At 38.5% G+C, this 16,564-nt stretch overlaps 1 protein-coding gene across 1 annotated transcript in view; it reads left to right on the top strand.

The window, feature by feature from the left end:
- stet (stem cell tumor) overlaps positions 1 to 14,139 on the top strand; it is a 498,916-nt gene extending 484,777 nt beyond the window's left edge. Inside the window, exons 9-10 of the mRNA XM_069132627.1 lie at positions 12,327 to 12,482; positions 13,661 to 14,139. Of these exons, the coding sequence (XP_068988728.1) occupies positions 12,327 to 12,482; positions 13,661 to 13,902 (398 nt within the window). The 3' untranslated portion in view covers positions 13,903 to 14,139. The remainder of the gene's footprint in view (positions 1 to 12,326; positions 12,483 to 13,660) is intronic.
- The last annotated feature ends 2,425 nt before the right edge of the window (positions 14,140 to 16,564 follow it).

A 16,564-nucleotide genomic window follows, 5' to 3' on the forward strand; every position in this document is an offset into this window, starting at 1 on the left:
ACCCTTTTCGAGCATGTTGCGTCGCCATTCTCGTTCGCTCACTCTCTTCTCCTTCCTCTCTCTTTCCATTATTTCGTCCCTGTCGCGTGTAAAGCACGGAGAGAGGGTGGAAGAAAGAGAGAGAGAGAGAGAGAAAAGGGAGGCACGCGCGTTTCTCGTGTATCCGTGTATATCCGTAGAAACGCGTGTACCGTTGGTACACGTATCAGGACGAGAAGCAAGGGCCGCACATTCGTGTAAACCTAATTGCCATTTGCATAAATTCGATTAGACTCGGATCCCGGGTTATTAGCAGTCATGAAAGTAAAACGTTGCAAAATAGGGCGCATGAATAATAAACTCCCGCTGGGAGGTCCGGGATACATCGGACAACGTAGATGCCGGGGGATCGTAACGTTCCGCTATGCCCGGAAACTGGAAACGAAACCAACTGTGGTGACTCGGAATTACGAGAGAGAAATGAACAGAGGAACGGGTAACAGCGAACGAGGAAAGATTTTTTGGCGGGGGATTTTTGGAGTTGCGAAAAAGGACGTGTAATTGGATGGACCATATGTACGCGATGGAATTAGACATTCGTACGTATTTCGTTTGTTTCGTCGTATCTTTCGCATAGTTAGTTTTGATGAAAATGCCAAGTTTGTTACGAACGATTAAAATCGACTGGTTGTTCGTCCTGTTTTCTGGAAATTGTTTAACCTTTCGAAAACAATACGACGGAAATACGAAAGTGATATAGACAAGAAGAAACGCGCGCTTTTGTCACATACCAAACTTGTTTCTCTTATGTAAAAAGAAAAAACGATCTACGCTAACGCTATAAACCTATAATTTGAGAAAGTTGTCCGGAAAGCTATATTTTACAGCTACGTTATAACGCATATCCAACCATACAAGAAACAAGAAGTTGAGATCCTGTAAAGATCGTAAATTCAATGATAAATTCTAATCTCGCTTTAACAAAGAGAACTTCTTACGTGTTTACGTCTATTCACGCTTCGAGGCTCGTCCAATTTTCCACGTCTCAATTTACATCGATCAAGAAAGGGGAAAAAAGGCTGGATTTATCAGACAGGACAGAGCTATCGAAATTTTCATTTTGCAGCTTCGCTTAATCATAGACCAGGCGAGAAGGTTACCTCGGAATATTGAATCGCGTAATGAGAATAAAGCGGCACCGTTCCTCGTTCGTCTTTTCTCGGAAGGTCCCCTCTGAAGTAGTCGTCCCTACTGGCTTTCTCCGGAGCCTTCGTAGCTTTCCATGTGAACAGGAGGCGGCGACAGCTTGTCTGAGGCCACCGCGACGAGATTACTTCGTATGCATCGCGGTCGCGCCGATGTAATGCGATTGTAACTAAGCAAGTGCAACGGCGTCTATCGCCTTTACCTCGCTTCTCTCTTCCTTTTTTTCCTTTTTCACTTACTCTTCTTTACGATCGATCAATTTGCAGGTTTTTTGCACTTCATGCATTCATAGATGAAATTTAATTATCGTCTAACGTACGATCGCTCACATAATTTAATTATTCTGAATAATTTCTAGAATGAAGATTATATAGAGATGTACTTTACATAGAAACTGTAAAATATAGCTTTCCGGGTAGCTTCCTTGAATTTTTCCAACGACTTAGCCACCTGCTTTCCTGTCATTCCTTACGGAATTAAATGTTTTTTAGCCTGCGAGAACACCTCTTTTATTGAATTAATTATACTATGCAACAAACACGTTTATCATTTATCTACTGAGTGGCTCGTTACAGTACAACTTCGTCATAGGTTACCAACTATTATTCGATAATTTTGCGCTCTTACCCCAAACGCGATAATCAAAGATTAGATATAAAAATGATAACAAATACTCAAAGATGTTCGTTCGTCTCGTTACCCAGGAAAATTGATCGATATCGTATCATAAAATCTAACTTGCAACTTGTACAGTTTCGCTAATAACTAACACGGTATTAGATAATTGTGCAAGAAGCTCGAGGCGCCAGAAAGTTCCGGTCAATGGAAGAAAGAAATTCGAAATTCTTAGAAAGGTGGAAAGAAAGCGATGCCGAGAGAATAATTTCGAGATAAACCGGCTTAATTTCCACGTAATTTCATTCGTTCCGTCAACGGCCCCGCTTTCGAATTGGCAGCGAGACTTCGTGTCGCAGAATCACCGGCGCCGTGCCGATTGCGTGACACGGACAATTATACGACGGTATCTGCATGTCGTCGCGGAACGTTCCCGTATGCGTGATGCATTTTGCATGCACAACGAGAGACCACGGTATCCCCGATGCTAGACGGCCGTCTGTCTAGCCTTTCCCTTCCTCGAAACCCTTCAGTGCCCGTTATTTGCCCTCCAGCTTACCTTTTCGCTAATTTACACCCTCGTCTCCCTTTAGACGACTGTTCGATCACCCTTTTTTCTCATCGTGCAGCAGGTACCGTTTCGCTTTTGATGTAATAGACTTTTCGAAATTGAATTCAACGTCGATGGAATTATTAGACGATTCAAGTTTTTAGAAACGTATTTCGTTATTTTCGTTCTTTTTTGTTATTGTTATTATTTTTAATGGTTATACGCGTTATATCGCTTAACCGTGATCGTGATGTTTCTGTCGTTAACCAAGATACGTTCCGACGTGTTCATTAAATTTTTCAACGTAATATTCTCGTGATATTAATTTGCGGTTCAAATGGAACGCGTCGATCAAATTTTTCTATCGTCGTTCGCTGGTTAAAAAAAGTAGAGGCAGCCATTTATTTCAAAGAATATCGAGCCTGTTTTTAAAGCGGAACCGTATTGGAAAAATTGCAAAATATGGTACGTACCGATCTCAATTGTATAGTAAAGATATCTTAGCAATCTTAAAAGCTCCGAAGAAACTAACTTTGGAAATTAATGTCGTAAAGATCTTTGTTTATGGTCTCTTTGTTCTCTGTTAGAAAAGCGAAATATAATTTGCTCGAAGTAGAGATCGCGAGAAAAATTCCAAAGATTGTAAATTTTGATTTAAAATACGGAAAATCGACCGCTTTTTCGTTCTTCTACTTCCTCTCTCTCTCTCTCTCCCTCCCCCTCCCTCCCTATTTCTCTTTTGTTCACCTTTTTTTCTCAGCGAATCGTTGTACTCTATTTCATCCTTTGTCTTTGTCTTTTCTTTTTTTTCTTTTGCTTCTTTTCTCTTTTATTGGATTTTCAGGCATTCGTTCGACCTATGCCATTCTATTTGTTCCGTAGTATTCCTCCTCTTTTTCTTCTTTCGGTTTGCGTGCGCTATTGTTCTTTATTCTGGTCGATGCTCCCGTTGATTTGATCAATTTTTTTTTTCTATCCCTGTCATCCTTACCGTTTCGTGTTAATTTTATCGAGCTTTTTAATCTCCTCCGCAGTTTCGTCGTTTCCATTCCCCCTCCCTCCTTCGTATTCGTTTTTACGCTCCCCTACGATGTGTGTAATACATGTTCATGAATTGCAAATATCGTCGGTAATATTTTAAAGCAGGGTCCGTTGGAATGTTACTTTGTTCCGTTTGTGCATACATAATTTTTTGTCATATTTATAATATTAACACGAGAGTAATGCGAAAAATAATTTCCATGCTTTTACCCGATGGCTTCATTATCCTTAAAGGGATACGCTCGAATAATGAATTTTTAATCGACCAATACTAATTATCGCTATCGGTGTTCATTATTATTTCAATTCGTTTATTTTCGTTTCACACTACCTGGCCGTATTACTTTGACAAATAGTAATGAATTTTGCAAAAATACAATTCATAATACGTACGTTCGTAATACGATTAAAAAATGCATGCGTGGAAGCAGAGCATAGGAAATTTTCGTTTAATAAGGATTTGGCATTTTACCGAGTAATTCGTCATCGATTCGATGTTTAGACGTAAATCCTCTCAGAACTTTTCCCCTGAACTTTCTACGATATTTATTTAAGTTGCTTAGACGAAATAAACGTTAACAATGGAAAACGTGGTAAAACTTTACGACGTTGTGATAAAAAAGAAAAATTACAATCGTATTCAGCGAATAATTGTCAAATTAGAAATATTTTATCGTAACAACGAATGATCAGCTTGGAATTTTAAATTTCGTAAATCGTAAAAAAATCCAGTTTCGAAGTAAGCTTGTTTGCTTGGAGGCTTCCGCAAAACGCGTTTCATACATAATACCGTGGCAGTTGTATAGTAGCTGGCGAATCTCTATGCTATTTTCTGCCAGGAGAACGCCATCATCGATTTTCCATCGTACTTCGGATATTTGCTCATCAGGAAGCGTAAAATTGAAAATTCCAAGCAACGGCATAAACTTGCGCACAGGAAACTGGAGAAGAAAGTCCGACGTATCGAGTAGATTTTATTTTCTTTCTCCGGTGCAACCGCTGTTTTTCATCTTTTGTTGCGAGCTATCTTTTCTCTGTGCCGTGTTTGTTTAAAGATAGAGGAGGAGTCATTGTAACTCGCGCTTCATACTTCCATGTCAATACCGTATTCCTTTTTATTATACACTCGTCTTATGTTTATCATTCGTCGAGCAGAGTAGAATTACAAATTTAAAAACGGATACTACGTAAAATACGTTATGCGTTATTGCTATGTAACATCGAATTAATTGCTAAAATGTAATAAAGAAGCCGCTGCGATAAGAAGCTAGAGCCAACGAATATCAACTCAAAATCAATCGAGTCGAGTCGCTTTTTTAAACGTTCTACAAATTTATAGTCAAACAATATTCGTAGTAATCAATTTTTGCATTTTTGAATATGAAACGTAAAAATTTGTACCTGTCTATCTACCTATTTATCGATCTACCTATCGCTTAAATGCGATTGAAACATCGAAGCTGTCTCCTTGTTGCTACTCAAACGTTTACGATAAACTAATTACGATAATTAAATCTAAATAGTAACAACACATGTCCGTGGAAAGTGACACGAAGAACTAAAAAGGGAAGCTTCGAGACGAACTAACGAACCGAGAAAATCGAATAGCATGGGAGAAATAGCGAGGGATGAAGAGCTTATTTGGATAGAAAAACCGTAGATAAGAAAACTAACAAGAATATGTAGTTAAATTGGCGTACAGTTAGTAGAAAACAATATTCCATTATTATAGCAATGAAATGTAATATGTTGATGTGAAGCGTAAAGCGTAAAGAAAAAGAATGTCGGATAGAGCAAACGATATAAAAGTTTATTAAAAAGCACGAAAAGAAAATAGGATGGGCGAATGGTGGAGCCGATAAAATAATCCAAAAAACGTGGAAAAGTTTCGCGCGAAAGGGATGAGAATTAAGCGGGGTAAATGGAACAATGAAAAGACGAAAAAGAAACAACGACGTTGAAGGTGGAAGACTCGTGGAAGGTGGAAGAGAAACAGAGAAAAGGGGGCTTATAGAAGATGAACAATATTCGGTGTGTGTTGTTTCGATAACGACCTAACACCATCGAAAATTCCCTTCGTATTCAGCCTCCGTTTATTCCGCTCCTCTTTAATATCACTTTCGTAATCCTGGTCGCATCTGGCTTATACGCGTACAATACAGTTTAGAATTTTGACATTCGGTGCGGTAAAATGAGCGTATTGCAAGATAGATGGTGGGAGAATATGAATAGCTAGGTATATTATGCTATGTTATTTCAAACTGGTCTACCCGTTTTTAATGGAATAAAAATTCCTATTATTTTTACGTTTTTATATTTCTACCAGGTATCTCCGGTTTTTAGAAAGATTAAGCGATCATTTTTCTTGCTGCGGAATATTTTTAATTTCAATGCTTTCTGTTGTTTCCTGCTGTTTGCAATTTACTTATTTACTTTTTTTTTTAATTAAAAATACATTGAAAATATGTCCCTTCGTTCGCTAGCTACTTATTTAACAACGACAATGACAGATTTCGCAATGAAAGTGATTTGTACAACCCTCGTACCAAAACCCGTTAACGTTCCCTCGACTCGCGTCCTTGTGTCCCCGTTTTTAATCTTTCTTTTATTGAATTCAAAAACCTAAATGCAGATACCGAGTTATTTTATTAATTTCTTAGTACCTGCTACAAAAATCCTTCACGCCGAAAGACAATTACTTCAATTTTTATTAAGACTAGAAAATTATTCGCCATATACTACCTCGACATCTCTAAAATACAGTTTCCCTCTATCGCTACTCTTTCTTATTACGAGCAGTTAGATCAGGAGTCCCGGACGGCAGCCAATACATTCTCCTTTCGTTTTCCCCAGAGCCATAGACTATAGACTGTTTACGTGCCACTGGTTTCTCCCTTCTCCCGCAAACTTCGAAAACTACTTCGTTTCCTTGTCCCCGTCGATTCGCCACGAGCCCAGGAAACAACGATAAGAGGGAAATATGCTCATACTCTACACATTCTGACTTGTCCGTAGAATCAGGAGGAAGAGGATAAGAGACTCATTTGTAACTTCTTCCCACTCACTTTACGTTATTGAATTCCATTGAATTCACATGGCGAAAAGCAATTCGGAAAATTTCCTATAACTTTTTCCTTAGTATCTCCTCTTCCATCTACGTTCTATAATTTCACGAACTTCGAAGAATTTGAAATATTCCATAGCACTGTAACTAAGTATCTCTTCTCAAATCGTGCAACTTCTTCTTCGTGCCTGCGATCTACTATATGTATCCATAATATGTATCTATTGTTGTAATACGCAATTATTTTTACACAATTACTGCGCTTAATTAATCAACGACTTGACTTAACTTGATCGTTGATGGATGAAGTATCGTTAACGCCCACGAATGAGGTAAAAATGTCGCAGACCCAACTTACAACCAACTGCATTAGCGTTTAGCGCTTTAATGAACAAAATCGATAATCCATCGTCGATCGAATCGATCACAATAAAATCAATTCCCATTCTATTAAATAAAAGTGGATTTAAATTTCCTTCCAGTTTAATCAGACGCATTCTCGTGGAATTTTCATTGAAGGTTAAAATATATCGTTCTTGCGGCGGAATCGGGCATGCAGGTTCCGGGTTGGTTCCCAGGTTTCCGGACCCCAGCTCTCGGCTTCCATTACCTCCGTGTCCCTCTTTACGAATGCATCGACGTGCTTGCACTCGCCTTCTAAATGCGCGCTCTATTTTCTCCTGCCGAGCAATACGAGACGCATCGGCTGTCTTTGCAACTCCTTCTCCTCTTTATTCCACCCCGCTTTTACCCCGCATTTTTCCTCTCGGTATCACAGTTCTCCGGCTGAATGCAGCCACGGATCCTTGAGACGGTGGAGTGGTACGCGTAAGAAAATTTTCAAACGTTTCCCTTTTACAGATTCGGTAATAGGATTCGTTGGTGCCCTGGTGAAAACGAGCGAAGTGCAACGAGAAGAACTCGTTTTTTCTGCTACGTTCGTTTCTTCGTATCATTAGTTCGTGTTAGCACGGTGTTCCATACTATGGTTCATTTTTTTCTATCGTTTAGACGTATCTTCCGATTACGTGGTTTTAAACGAAACTAGTGCTCCAGCGAATTTCCCCTTTTTCCAATTTATGTGTATTTTTAATCTGTCTGCTATAAACTTCTATCATCGTTAAATAGTTAAACTCGTATAATTATCGAACTGATAGATAATAAAGACAAATTAGTTACTCAAGTTAGATCAGTTTTAGTCTTTACATGTATAAGTATATAATTTACTTTGCAGATCCGTAAATAAAAGAATGTCGTAAGTAAAAATTTCTCTTTCGTAAGATGTTGCGTTAAAATCGCCTTTTACTATCAAAAAGATTACTTAAATGATTTCGAACATCTGAATGTTACAATATTTGTCTTGCGTATGTTAATATGTCATTAGATTAATGTATCTCTATAGTCTGCTTAACAAACTGTTGGACTTATCAATTTTTCTATTGGACGGAAAACCGATAATACAATCGTGGACGTTGCACGTGTGTGCAGAGTCCCCATAGGACGATCCAAGTACCGACACTCTTCATACTTTTTTTTTGCTATTGGTTGCGGCGCTCGTAGTTGATACTTTGCACCTGTTGCACGTGTTTCAGGTCCAAGAACTATTATTGCGAAAAGAAAAAAAAATAGACGAACAAGGCGAGGAAATATAAAAGTCGTTTAATAATACATAATACCTCGAGCGCGTAAAAATAAAATTGACGAGCATCGACGCCCATCGACTTCATTGATAGAATGAAATTTTATTTTCAAACGTCTTTTAATATCCCGCGGCTTCCTCGGATATGGTAACATTTCAGTACGTTTATATTCGAAGGTACGATATCCGGATCTATTCTAATTTAAGATTCTAATCCACGAAACTTGATTCTAAACCACGAATCTTGTCTTTAGTAAATTAATGAGAGCAAAGTTTATTGACTTTCAGACTGTTAGAAGTACGAGTGTAAAAATGCCAAAATACAAATGATATCTTTTCCTATTCATCGACGTTAACGTCGAGTAACGTAGAATTTCGTACGAAGAAATTAATCTTATCATTATTAAGCTTGAAGATTCGTGGAGCCCAAAGGGTAGACAATTTTTATGGTGGCGTTCTTTCAGTAATAATCCCGATGTATAGTGGCTGGACAAACTCCAGTCATCTCATCTCACGGGAACCAACCACGGTACCTGTTACGGGAACTTAATTTTAATAGAGTTATCTATATTCAGATGTAGCATGATAACATACCGTAAATTATAACCAGCCGTTGTTACTACCATCGTATTTACTATTTTATCATTATTAGCAGCGTTAACAGTCTGTTGATTAATGGTAACGGCCCTTTCTGAATTTTGATACCGTGATAAACAGCCAAGGATTAATATTCGTTTGTCTCTGTTTGTCTTAACGTGCAGCATTTCGCTTTGTCTTTATCTTAAATAAGATTTCAAAGCGACACAGATCAGGTTGTGTAACGTTGCAATAATTGCATAATTGCCTTATTACAGCTTTTATTAATACTAGCGAAGCAGACATAATTTCCGTTGACGTAAGATTTCGTTGTAATTTCTAATTTTCGATAATTTTAAGGAACTTCGATGATAGATTCGTAATTCTTAATATTTTCCTTCTCACGCATTATCTCTGTTATTTTATTTACATCGTAAAAAGTTATCTCAACGTTCATTTTATTATCTTTCTTCTCGTCTCTAAAGTTACACTTTGAAACTAAATTCCTCGAACGATTTGCGCTTTCTCTTCCAACCTTCAACTCCATAAGGGATTATACGTAGCGATAGAAGCTGTACGATAATTCAATACGAACGTGCACTATCCTTCGAAGAATAAAGTTCCCCAACTCGAATTCCCCGATGAAACCCGATTCTTTCGTCGGACGTATGTAATACGTAAATTGTTAATTTCTCTGAAACTCGGTTATAGTTAGTCGATTCATTAGAGATAAGTAATTTGCTTAATACGGATAGTAACCAGTCTGATGTGAAGCGAACGTTTCCTTGCCAAGGTAGAAACACATATCCGATTTCCAACCGGAGGAAACTCTATGCACAGGTAGTTTACGAGGTTTATGGTGGTGAGCAGAGCCACTACCCTATGGAGCTCCCAGAACGATACAGGTCACTCGCTAATTACTACCACTACTGCTACTATTCTCTATGTCTGTCCCTTTCTTTCTCTTTCCCTTTCTCTCTCTCTCTCTTTCTCTTTCCCTATATGTTTCACAATCGAACTAGACTAACACACGAGTAGTGCAGGTGAAATTAATAGCTTAGTAAATAATTTTATAATTAAATTCTAAAGTTGTTTCGTAGAACGAAGTAGATTATTGTCGGATAGTACGTAAAGCCAAAAGTTTCGCGGATGAGATAATTGCACGTTTGTTAATCCCCGTGGTTGATCGAATATTCCGATATTTTAGCATCAGGAGAAAATTGATTTTATTTCAATTATTCTTATTGTTGCATCGACGTTGCATTTGCCTTGGTTATTAACGACTCAACAGCGAACTTTACAATTTGTTGTACAGTTTGGTATGGTTTAGGCAGCACAGTAGATTTTGGGTCGGTTCATTGTCCTTTAAATTGTCTCTCAAGCTGGATCTTACGCTGAATCGTTGTCTATTCATGACGTGTCTTCTGCGATGAATGATAATGTGCTCTACTGTCGGATGAACTTCGCACAGTTCGCAGGTTGGACATTCTTCTTTGTTGAGAAGATATTGGCGAGCGAGTTTCGCGTGGCCCATTAGGATTCTTGAGATTACGACTTGGTCGTGTCTTGGTAGAATAAGAATCTTCTTGAAAGAGTCGCTTTGTATTGTTGTTGGTCGTGGTTTGCACGAAGATTTCTATTTTTTGTCCAATTTTCGTTTATTTTCGCTCTTAAGTTAAGGAGTATAATTTCTGCGGACAAACTGTTGCAGGCTGTAATGATCTGAACCTGGAGAATTGGCTACTGCTTCGGCCACTTCGTCCGCTCTTTCTTGTTCCCACCACCAGCAGACTTTCACCAACAGATTTTTTCCAACTGATTTTCTGATACAGATAAAACGAAGAGTTTCTAGAAATGGTTTGTTTACGACGTGTTCGCGATGTCTGACTAGCGCGATAGTATACTACTGATTTTAGAACGACGGTACACTTGAGCTATAAGACGATCGAAAAAGATAATACATAAAATAATACGTAAAAATAAATATTACAGAGATACGTGAGTTCTGTAAGGATAAGTGGAAAGTATTTTGGTGTTGGAGATGACAAAGAAACTTTCGAACACGATAGAAATTTTTTTTTTATTTGGTAGACTATTTACAATCAATTCTCGTTGAGAATGTTAAGTGACTTCATTTGGCGTGGTACAATAACTTGGTGTATAATAATTTATATTATGTTTATATTATGATTCTATATTATTTATATTTATATTATGATTCTAGTTGAATCTAATGCTTCAATCTAAAGGGTATTTTCTTTTTAGTCTGCGAATCTAGTCCGTCGTGTCAAATAGTTGGGTGACTAATGGTTGTTGACTCTTGTGTTATATCTGCTTCTGAACTTGTATATTTCTTCTCTGACTGTGGGTATCTTGAGGTCGCGGTGGATTATTTCGTTAGTGACATAACAAGGTGCATCTATTAAGGATCTTAGTGTTTTGGATTGAAATCGTTGAAGGATTTCTATGTTGGAGTTACTCTCTGTTCCCCATAGTTGGATCCCATAGGTCCAAACAGGTTTTAGTATGGCTTTTATATAGCATTATTTTGCTCTGAGTGCTTAAGTTGGAGCGACGGCCAATGAGCCAGTAAAATTTGTTAAGTTTAGCCTTGAGTTTCTTCGATTTGTCTATAATGTGTTGTTTCCATGTCAATCTCCTATCCAGAGTCATGCCCAGACGATAGAAATGAAGCAAAGTGCTTCTATATGATGGTTCCGCCACGTCTGACTATTACCGTGTTATACTACTAATTTTAGAGCGATGGCATACTCGAGGTATAAAGCATCCACTGTTAGATTTTCCACGTGGATGATCCCTTTAATTCTTCAATAAATTTCTCGTCTATTTCTCGTCGACATTTAACGATTTCGTTTGTAAAATATCGTTTCTCGTTTAGAGGTTTTTAATATTAGTAAACGTAGAACAATATCTTCCACTGAAAATTTCTTTTTCCTGAATAATTTCGTCGTATTAGAAGAAATGACGCGAGAACATTCTGATATTAATCATCATTATTATGGTCCCGAGTAAGCATCCTGAAACTATGAATTTTCGTGACGAAACTAGTCGTAAGTTGGCTGTCTACAGCACAGTTTTCCACTGTCGGCTCTTCCTTCGGCTTCCTACTCGGAAACATCTGTTGCTTCGCACGCATGCGAAACGACGACGTGCGGTCTTTTGTTACACCGTGTAACTTGCTACAATAGAATACACTTGTGCAGTAGCGTGCATGCCAACTTGTTTCGCGAAAGTGTTAAATTTGTTATACATGAGACGAAACAGTTTGTAGAATCTTCAAGATTTTCAAGGATTTTAATTTTTAACAAGATGATTTCAAGATGTTGAAGGAAAACAAGTTCGTGTCAGCAAATAGAAAAGAACAAATAATAGTAATAGTCCTCCATTTATTTGTTCTTTTTATGAAATCTCTTTTTTATTCTATAAATATCATGGAAATTTCTTTATAACGTATCTAGAATTTCAAGAGAAAATATAATATTAACGTTACAAAGAGATGCAAATATTCGTTGTTCTTGAAAACTAATCTTTATCAGTGTTTGTTTCAAACAATGAGATAGGTGTTTCAATATAACATTTTTACCGTAACTTGCATAATTTGATACGAGAAATGCATTTTCTTTTTATGTTTGCAGGTTCTCTGGGTACTTCGGTGTTCGACACGGACGTGTACCTTGTTGGTGCAAGCGGCGGTGTTTACGCCCTCCTCGCGGCTCACTTAGCCAACGTCCTTCTCAATTATAATAACATGGAGTTCGGCATTGTTCGATTAATAGGGATCTTTGTAATCGGTAAGATTTCGAACAAAATTTACGTTTTCGACATTTTCTTTCGGTATCTTTTTCGATATTAGAACACGGATAGAGAAATTCGTTTAAGCAACAGAGAAGGATATATTATATTCAAAAAACAAAGATCGTAAAACTTCATACGTTTCTTTAAAAAGTTATATAGAAAACTTTCAAGCCATACGTGTAAAGCTTTTGAAGAACGAAAAATGTGAAAAATCTTTCCAAACTTCGAGCTTAGTTTTTTCAACCGATTTAATTTCCTCCTGAACTTTTTCATAACTTGAAGGTAAAAAATTAAAAATTCGTTAAATAGAAGCTTATGGAATAATACAAGATCCACTTTAAGCTCGTAAAATCTATATCGATATAATTGAACAAACGATTAAAACGCGATCTAAGATAAAAGCCTTGAGCATGTTTGAAAAAAGTTGAATTTAAAATCACCCTGACCGACCAAAAACCTTTTACACTTTGACAAGTACCAGTCATTTTGACTGGTATTGCTTTAAATAGCCTTGATACAAAATTACTTTCAATTTGGATACATAAAGAACAAAATAAAATTCATTATATTATTCTTTTAGTTGTCGTAGCGAAAGTCATTACGGGACAAAATATAACATGAAGTAGGAATTCGAAAATAAAATTGTAAAACTAGTCAATTTAACTGGTGTGGTAGTTCCAGTGTTAATATAACTTGCCGGTTTCCCTTTGCTGGTGTTGTTAAAACAGAGGACAAAGTACGGAAAGTGTTTGTAGCATGGGAACGAAGACAGAAGCAGGAGGAAATGGTACACTGTACACGCGAGTAAAACGAGCTTTGCAGTTTTCACAGTATTGCTTTAACGTCACTACGATTTTCCAAGTTTCTTGCCGACTCGATCCTGTTAATCTCAGACAAATTTTCTAATTCTCGACGTAACGCTGAAACACGGAATTCAAAATTAGTCCAGTATTTTACTTGCCGAGATTCGATATCCAATTGCCTACTCTGTCCAATTAAAATTATTCTGAGTTTCAAAAGTAGGAAAGTCCTAAGTAGAGAAATTAGCAGATAACGCACGCCCAACAACTCGATAATCCACTGACAACTCGACACGTCTTCCTCTTATGTAAGCAATTAGCTTGATAGACGTGCAAATAGAAGAAACGTAAAACGAAACGATTTTCATTTTCAGCGAGTGCAGACGTGGGGTTCGCGATCTACGACAGATACGCAGCCGAGCAAATAGGCCCGCCAGTTTCCTACGTGGCGCATCTGACGGGTGCATTGGCGGGTCTGACGATCGGTTTGTTGGTACTGAAGAACTTCGAGCAGCGGCTTCACGAACAGCTTCTCTGGTGGGTGGCCCTCGGCGTATACGCGGCCTGCACGATCTTCGCGATCATGTACAATCTCATGCATCCGGACTATCCATGACGCGAGGTCAGCTTCGCGTACGGCCAACCGCGAAATTCGTAACGCGAAGCTGACTAACAAATTGTCGAACTAACAAAGGAGGACACAGAAGAGAAATCGAGAAGAAACATGGAAGTTTGAATTGATCGAGAGGATGGTCGAGAGAAACTGTTCTCTAACCTCGACGAAGATGAGCGAAGAAAAAAGAAAAGAAGATTTTTTCCAAGCGTCTAGTGGATTTTTTGAAGACGAAGAGAAAGAAGATGATGAAAGTTTGAATGCAGAGAAACCTCTGTTTCCGATTCCACGGCGGTCGCAGTGCAGAGCAAAGAGACGATAAGAAGATATTTTTGAATGAAGGAAAGTTGAACATTGCACGGGACGGTTTTTTGAGTCGCGTATGGCGAACCGAAGTTTTTGAACGAACACGGCGAAGAAAAATTAGATGGGAAGGTTCGTTGTTTGCTAGACAGAAGAGTGAAAAGGAGAATCGATGATAGCCCCTGTTGATAAATCGCACTTTCCAAGAGTTTGCTTCGAGGGGAGCTTGGAAAGTGATAGAGAGCGATGGCAGATATTTCGGAGAAACTGTAAGTAAATGGTTAGCAAAACAGGACTACGATTAGAAGGAAAAATTAATGATTACGTAATGCTAACAGGAAGAAAGAGAAATAATTTTCTAATCACTGGCATTCGCGTAAGAGGAGATTTTTAAAAGTATATTAAAATTCAAAGGAAGTGGAAGAATGAATATTTTAGCTACTTTGATCGAACTTAGTCATCAGTACAAATTGAAAGAACAAGCAAAATGAAGATATTCGAAGGAGCCGTGACATTTGACACTCGTTGAATATGCAAACTTGAATGAATAAAACGAGAAGCAAGAAATAAAGGGGAAAAATACAAATAAAAACGAGAGAACAGAAACAAGAAAGACAAAGAACACAGACCGGAAAGAAAACACTGTGCGACAGCAAATCTCATTATTTTCGAATACAATTTTCGCGAGATAGCTCCCTTATTCGTCGAAATGTCGCTTAATTAAAACAATACAAATATAAAATTACTTTCGTGTCTCTCTCTCCCACGTCGGGACAAATTCAACTGTGCATAGGATAATTAATTAATTCATTCATTAAAATACCAGGAAGAAAATTCCTTTCCTACGCGCATACACGTCATGGTTCGCATCGACTCTACGTATCTTCTCCAAGTCGAAGATTGCAACTACGAAAGAACGAATCTATCACGGAGAAGATAATAAAAGAAATGGAAAAATTTGAATGATACAACCGATCCCTTCCCCTCGAGCGTCAGCAATTTCCTACTTTTCCGGTGAGAAACCAAAGATTCGAGATACCTCTGGGAATCCGTTTACGGGACCCAAATTGTCGTTCGAATTACGATAACCACGAAAACTCGCGATTCATCGAGCAGAAAGAGTGAGAGAGAAAGAGAGAGAGAGAGAGAAAAGAAATGGAAAGGAATGGTATAAGGAAAGAACAGAAGAACGATGAGAAGAAGAAAAAAAAATCTTCGTTTAAAGGATTCGTTTCGGGGGGATGGGAGGGGGAGGGGGAGCGGACGACACGAGCGTAGAAGGAGACGCGATTCTTCTTTCCGGATTATTTTCTCGCTTATCGGCCGCTTTCGTGGCACGAAGAAAACCAAAGAATCCTAGCGAACAACCTCTTTTGTCCTTTTCAATTTCACTTCTCGAACGAAGACGGACGACAAGCGAAGAACAACGGAGATAGAGGCGAAAAGATGTTCCGGAGGAAGCCTTCGCGATGTCGAGGGAAACAAGGTGTCCAGATACAAGAAACCGAGAAGAGAACCAAGGGGGAACGATCGATCGTCTCTCTGGTCACGAGGAAAACGAAAGAAGAATGGTCTTTTCGTCGCTATTCGAAGATCGATCCTGGCAGCAAACGCGGCAACGATCTTTCTCGAGAATTGAACGGAACGCCGTGCAAATGAAAAAACCAGCAGATTAAAGAATCGAACGTCTCCTACCGGTGTCTTCTCTTACGGCTGACGATCGCAAGGATTTGCCTTGGTCGTTGGAAAATTCGTTCGTTTACGAAGTTGAATCCGACAACCGGCGAAGCACGATGATCTTTGTTTATTAATACGAAAATTAAGAAAATCGATGATCAATCAAGGAAAAAGAACTTCAACGTTCTTCGTTTCAAATACGTCTCGAGGCGCGAAATTCAAACAGCGACCGCGAGCCGCTGAATTTAGTTATCTTCGGGGCATTTACGTAATTATCACGAAACGCAGTGCTCGTCGAGATGCGTTTTTAAGAAAGAGAGAAAAAAAGAAAAAAAAAAAAAGAAAAACTGGTTCTGTTCTTCATCTTCTACCGACTGCCGAACATCCACGATCATCACCAAGGTGCGATCAAGATGTGATCAAAGCTGTCTCCTCCAGCGTGTTTGTGACCGAGCGATCGATTCGCGCTCTAATCTGTATACCATTGTAAATAATTCTGTACATAATCAAAACGGCGGACGTCCCGCCATGTGTATGCACGAGTGTGTGTATGTGCGTGTGCGCGAAAACGAATGCGAGAATATAATATAAGCGCGTTGGACCGAAGTAAATCTCGGTCGACCGCGCGGTCTAGTCTGATAATCGCGAGATTGCGTGGTTGCTCGTATAAAACATGAGAACGATA

This window comes from Bombus flavifrons, chromosome 3, assembly GCF_040668555.2.
Source record: "Bombus flavifrons isolate JBK064 chromosome 3, iyBomFlav1_principal, whole genome shotgun sequence".
Classification (NCBI taxonomy): domain Eukaryota; kingdom Metazoa; phylum Arthropoda; class Insecta; order Hymenoptera; family Apidae; genus Bombus; species Bombus flavifrons.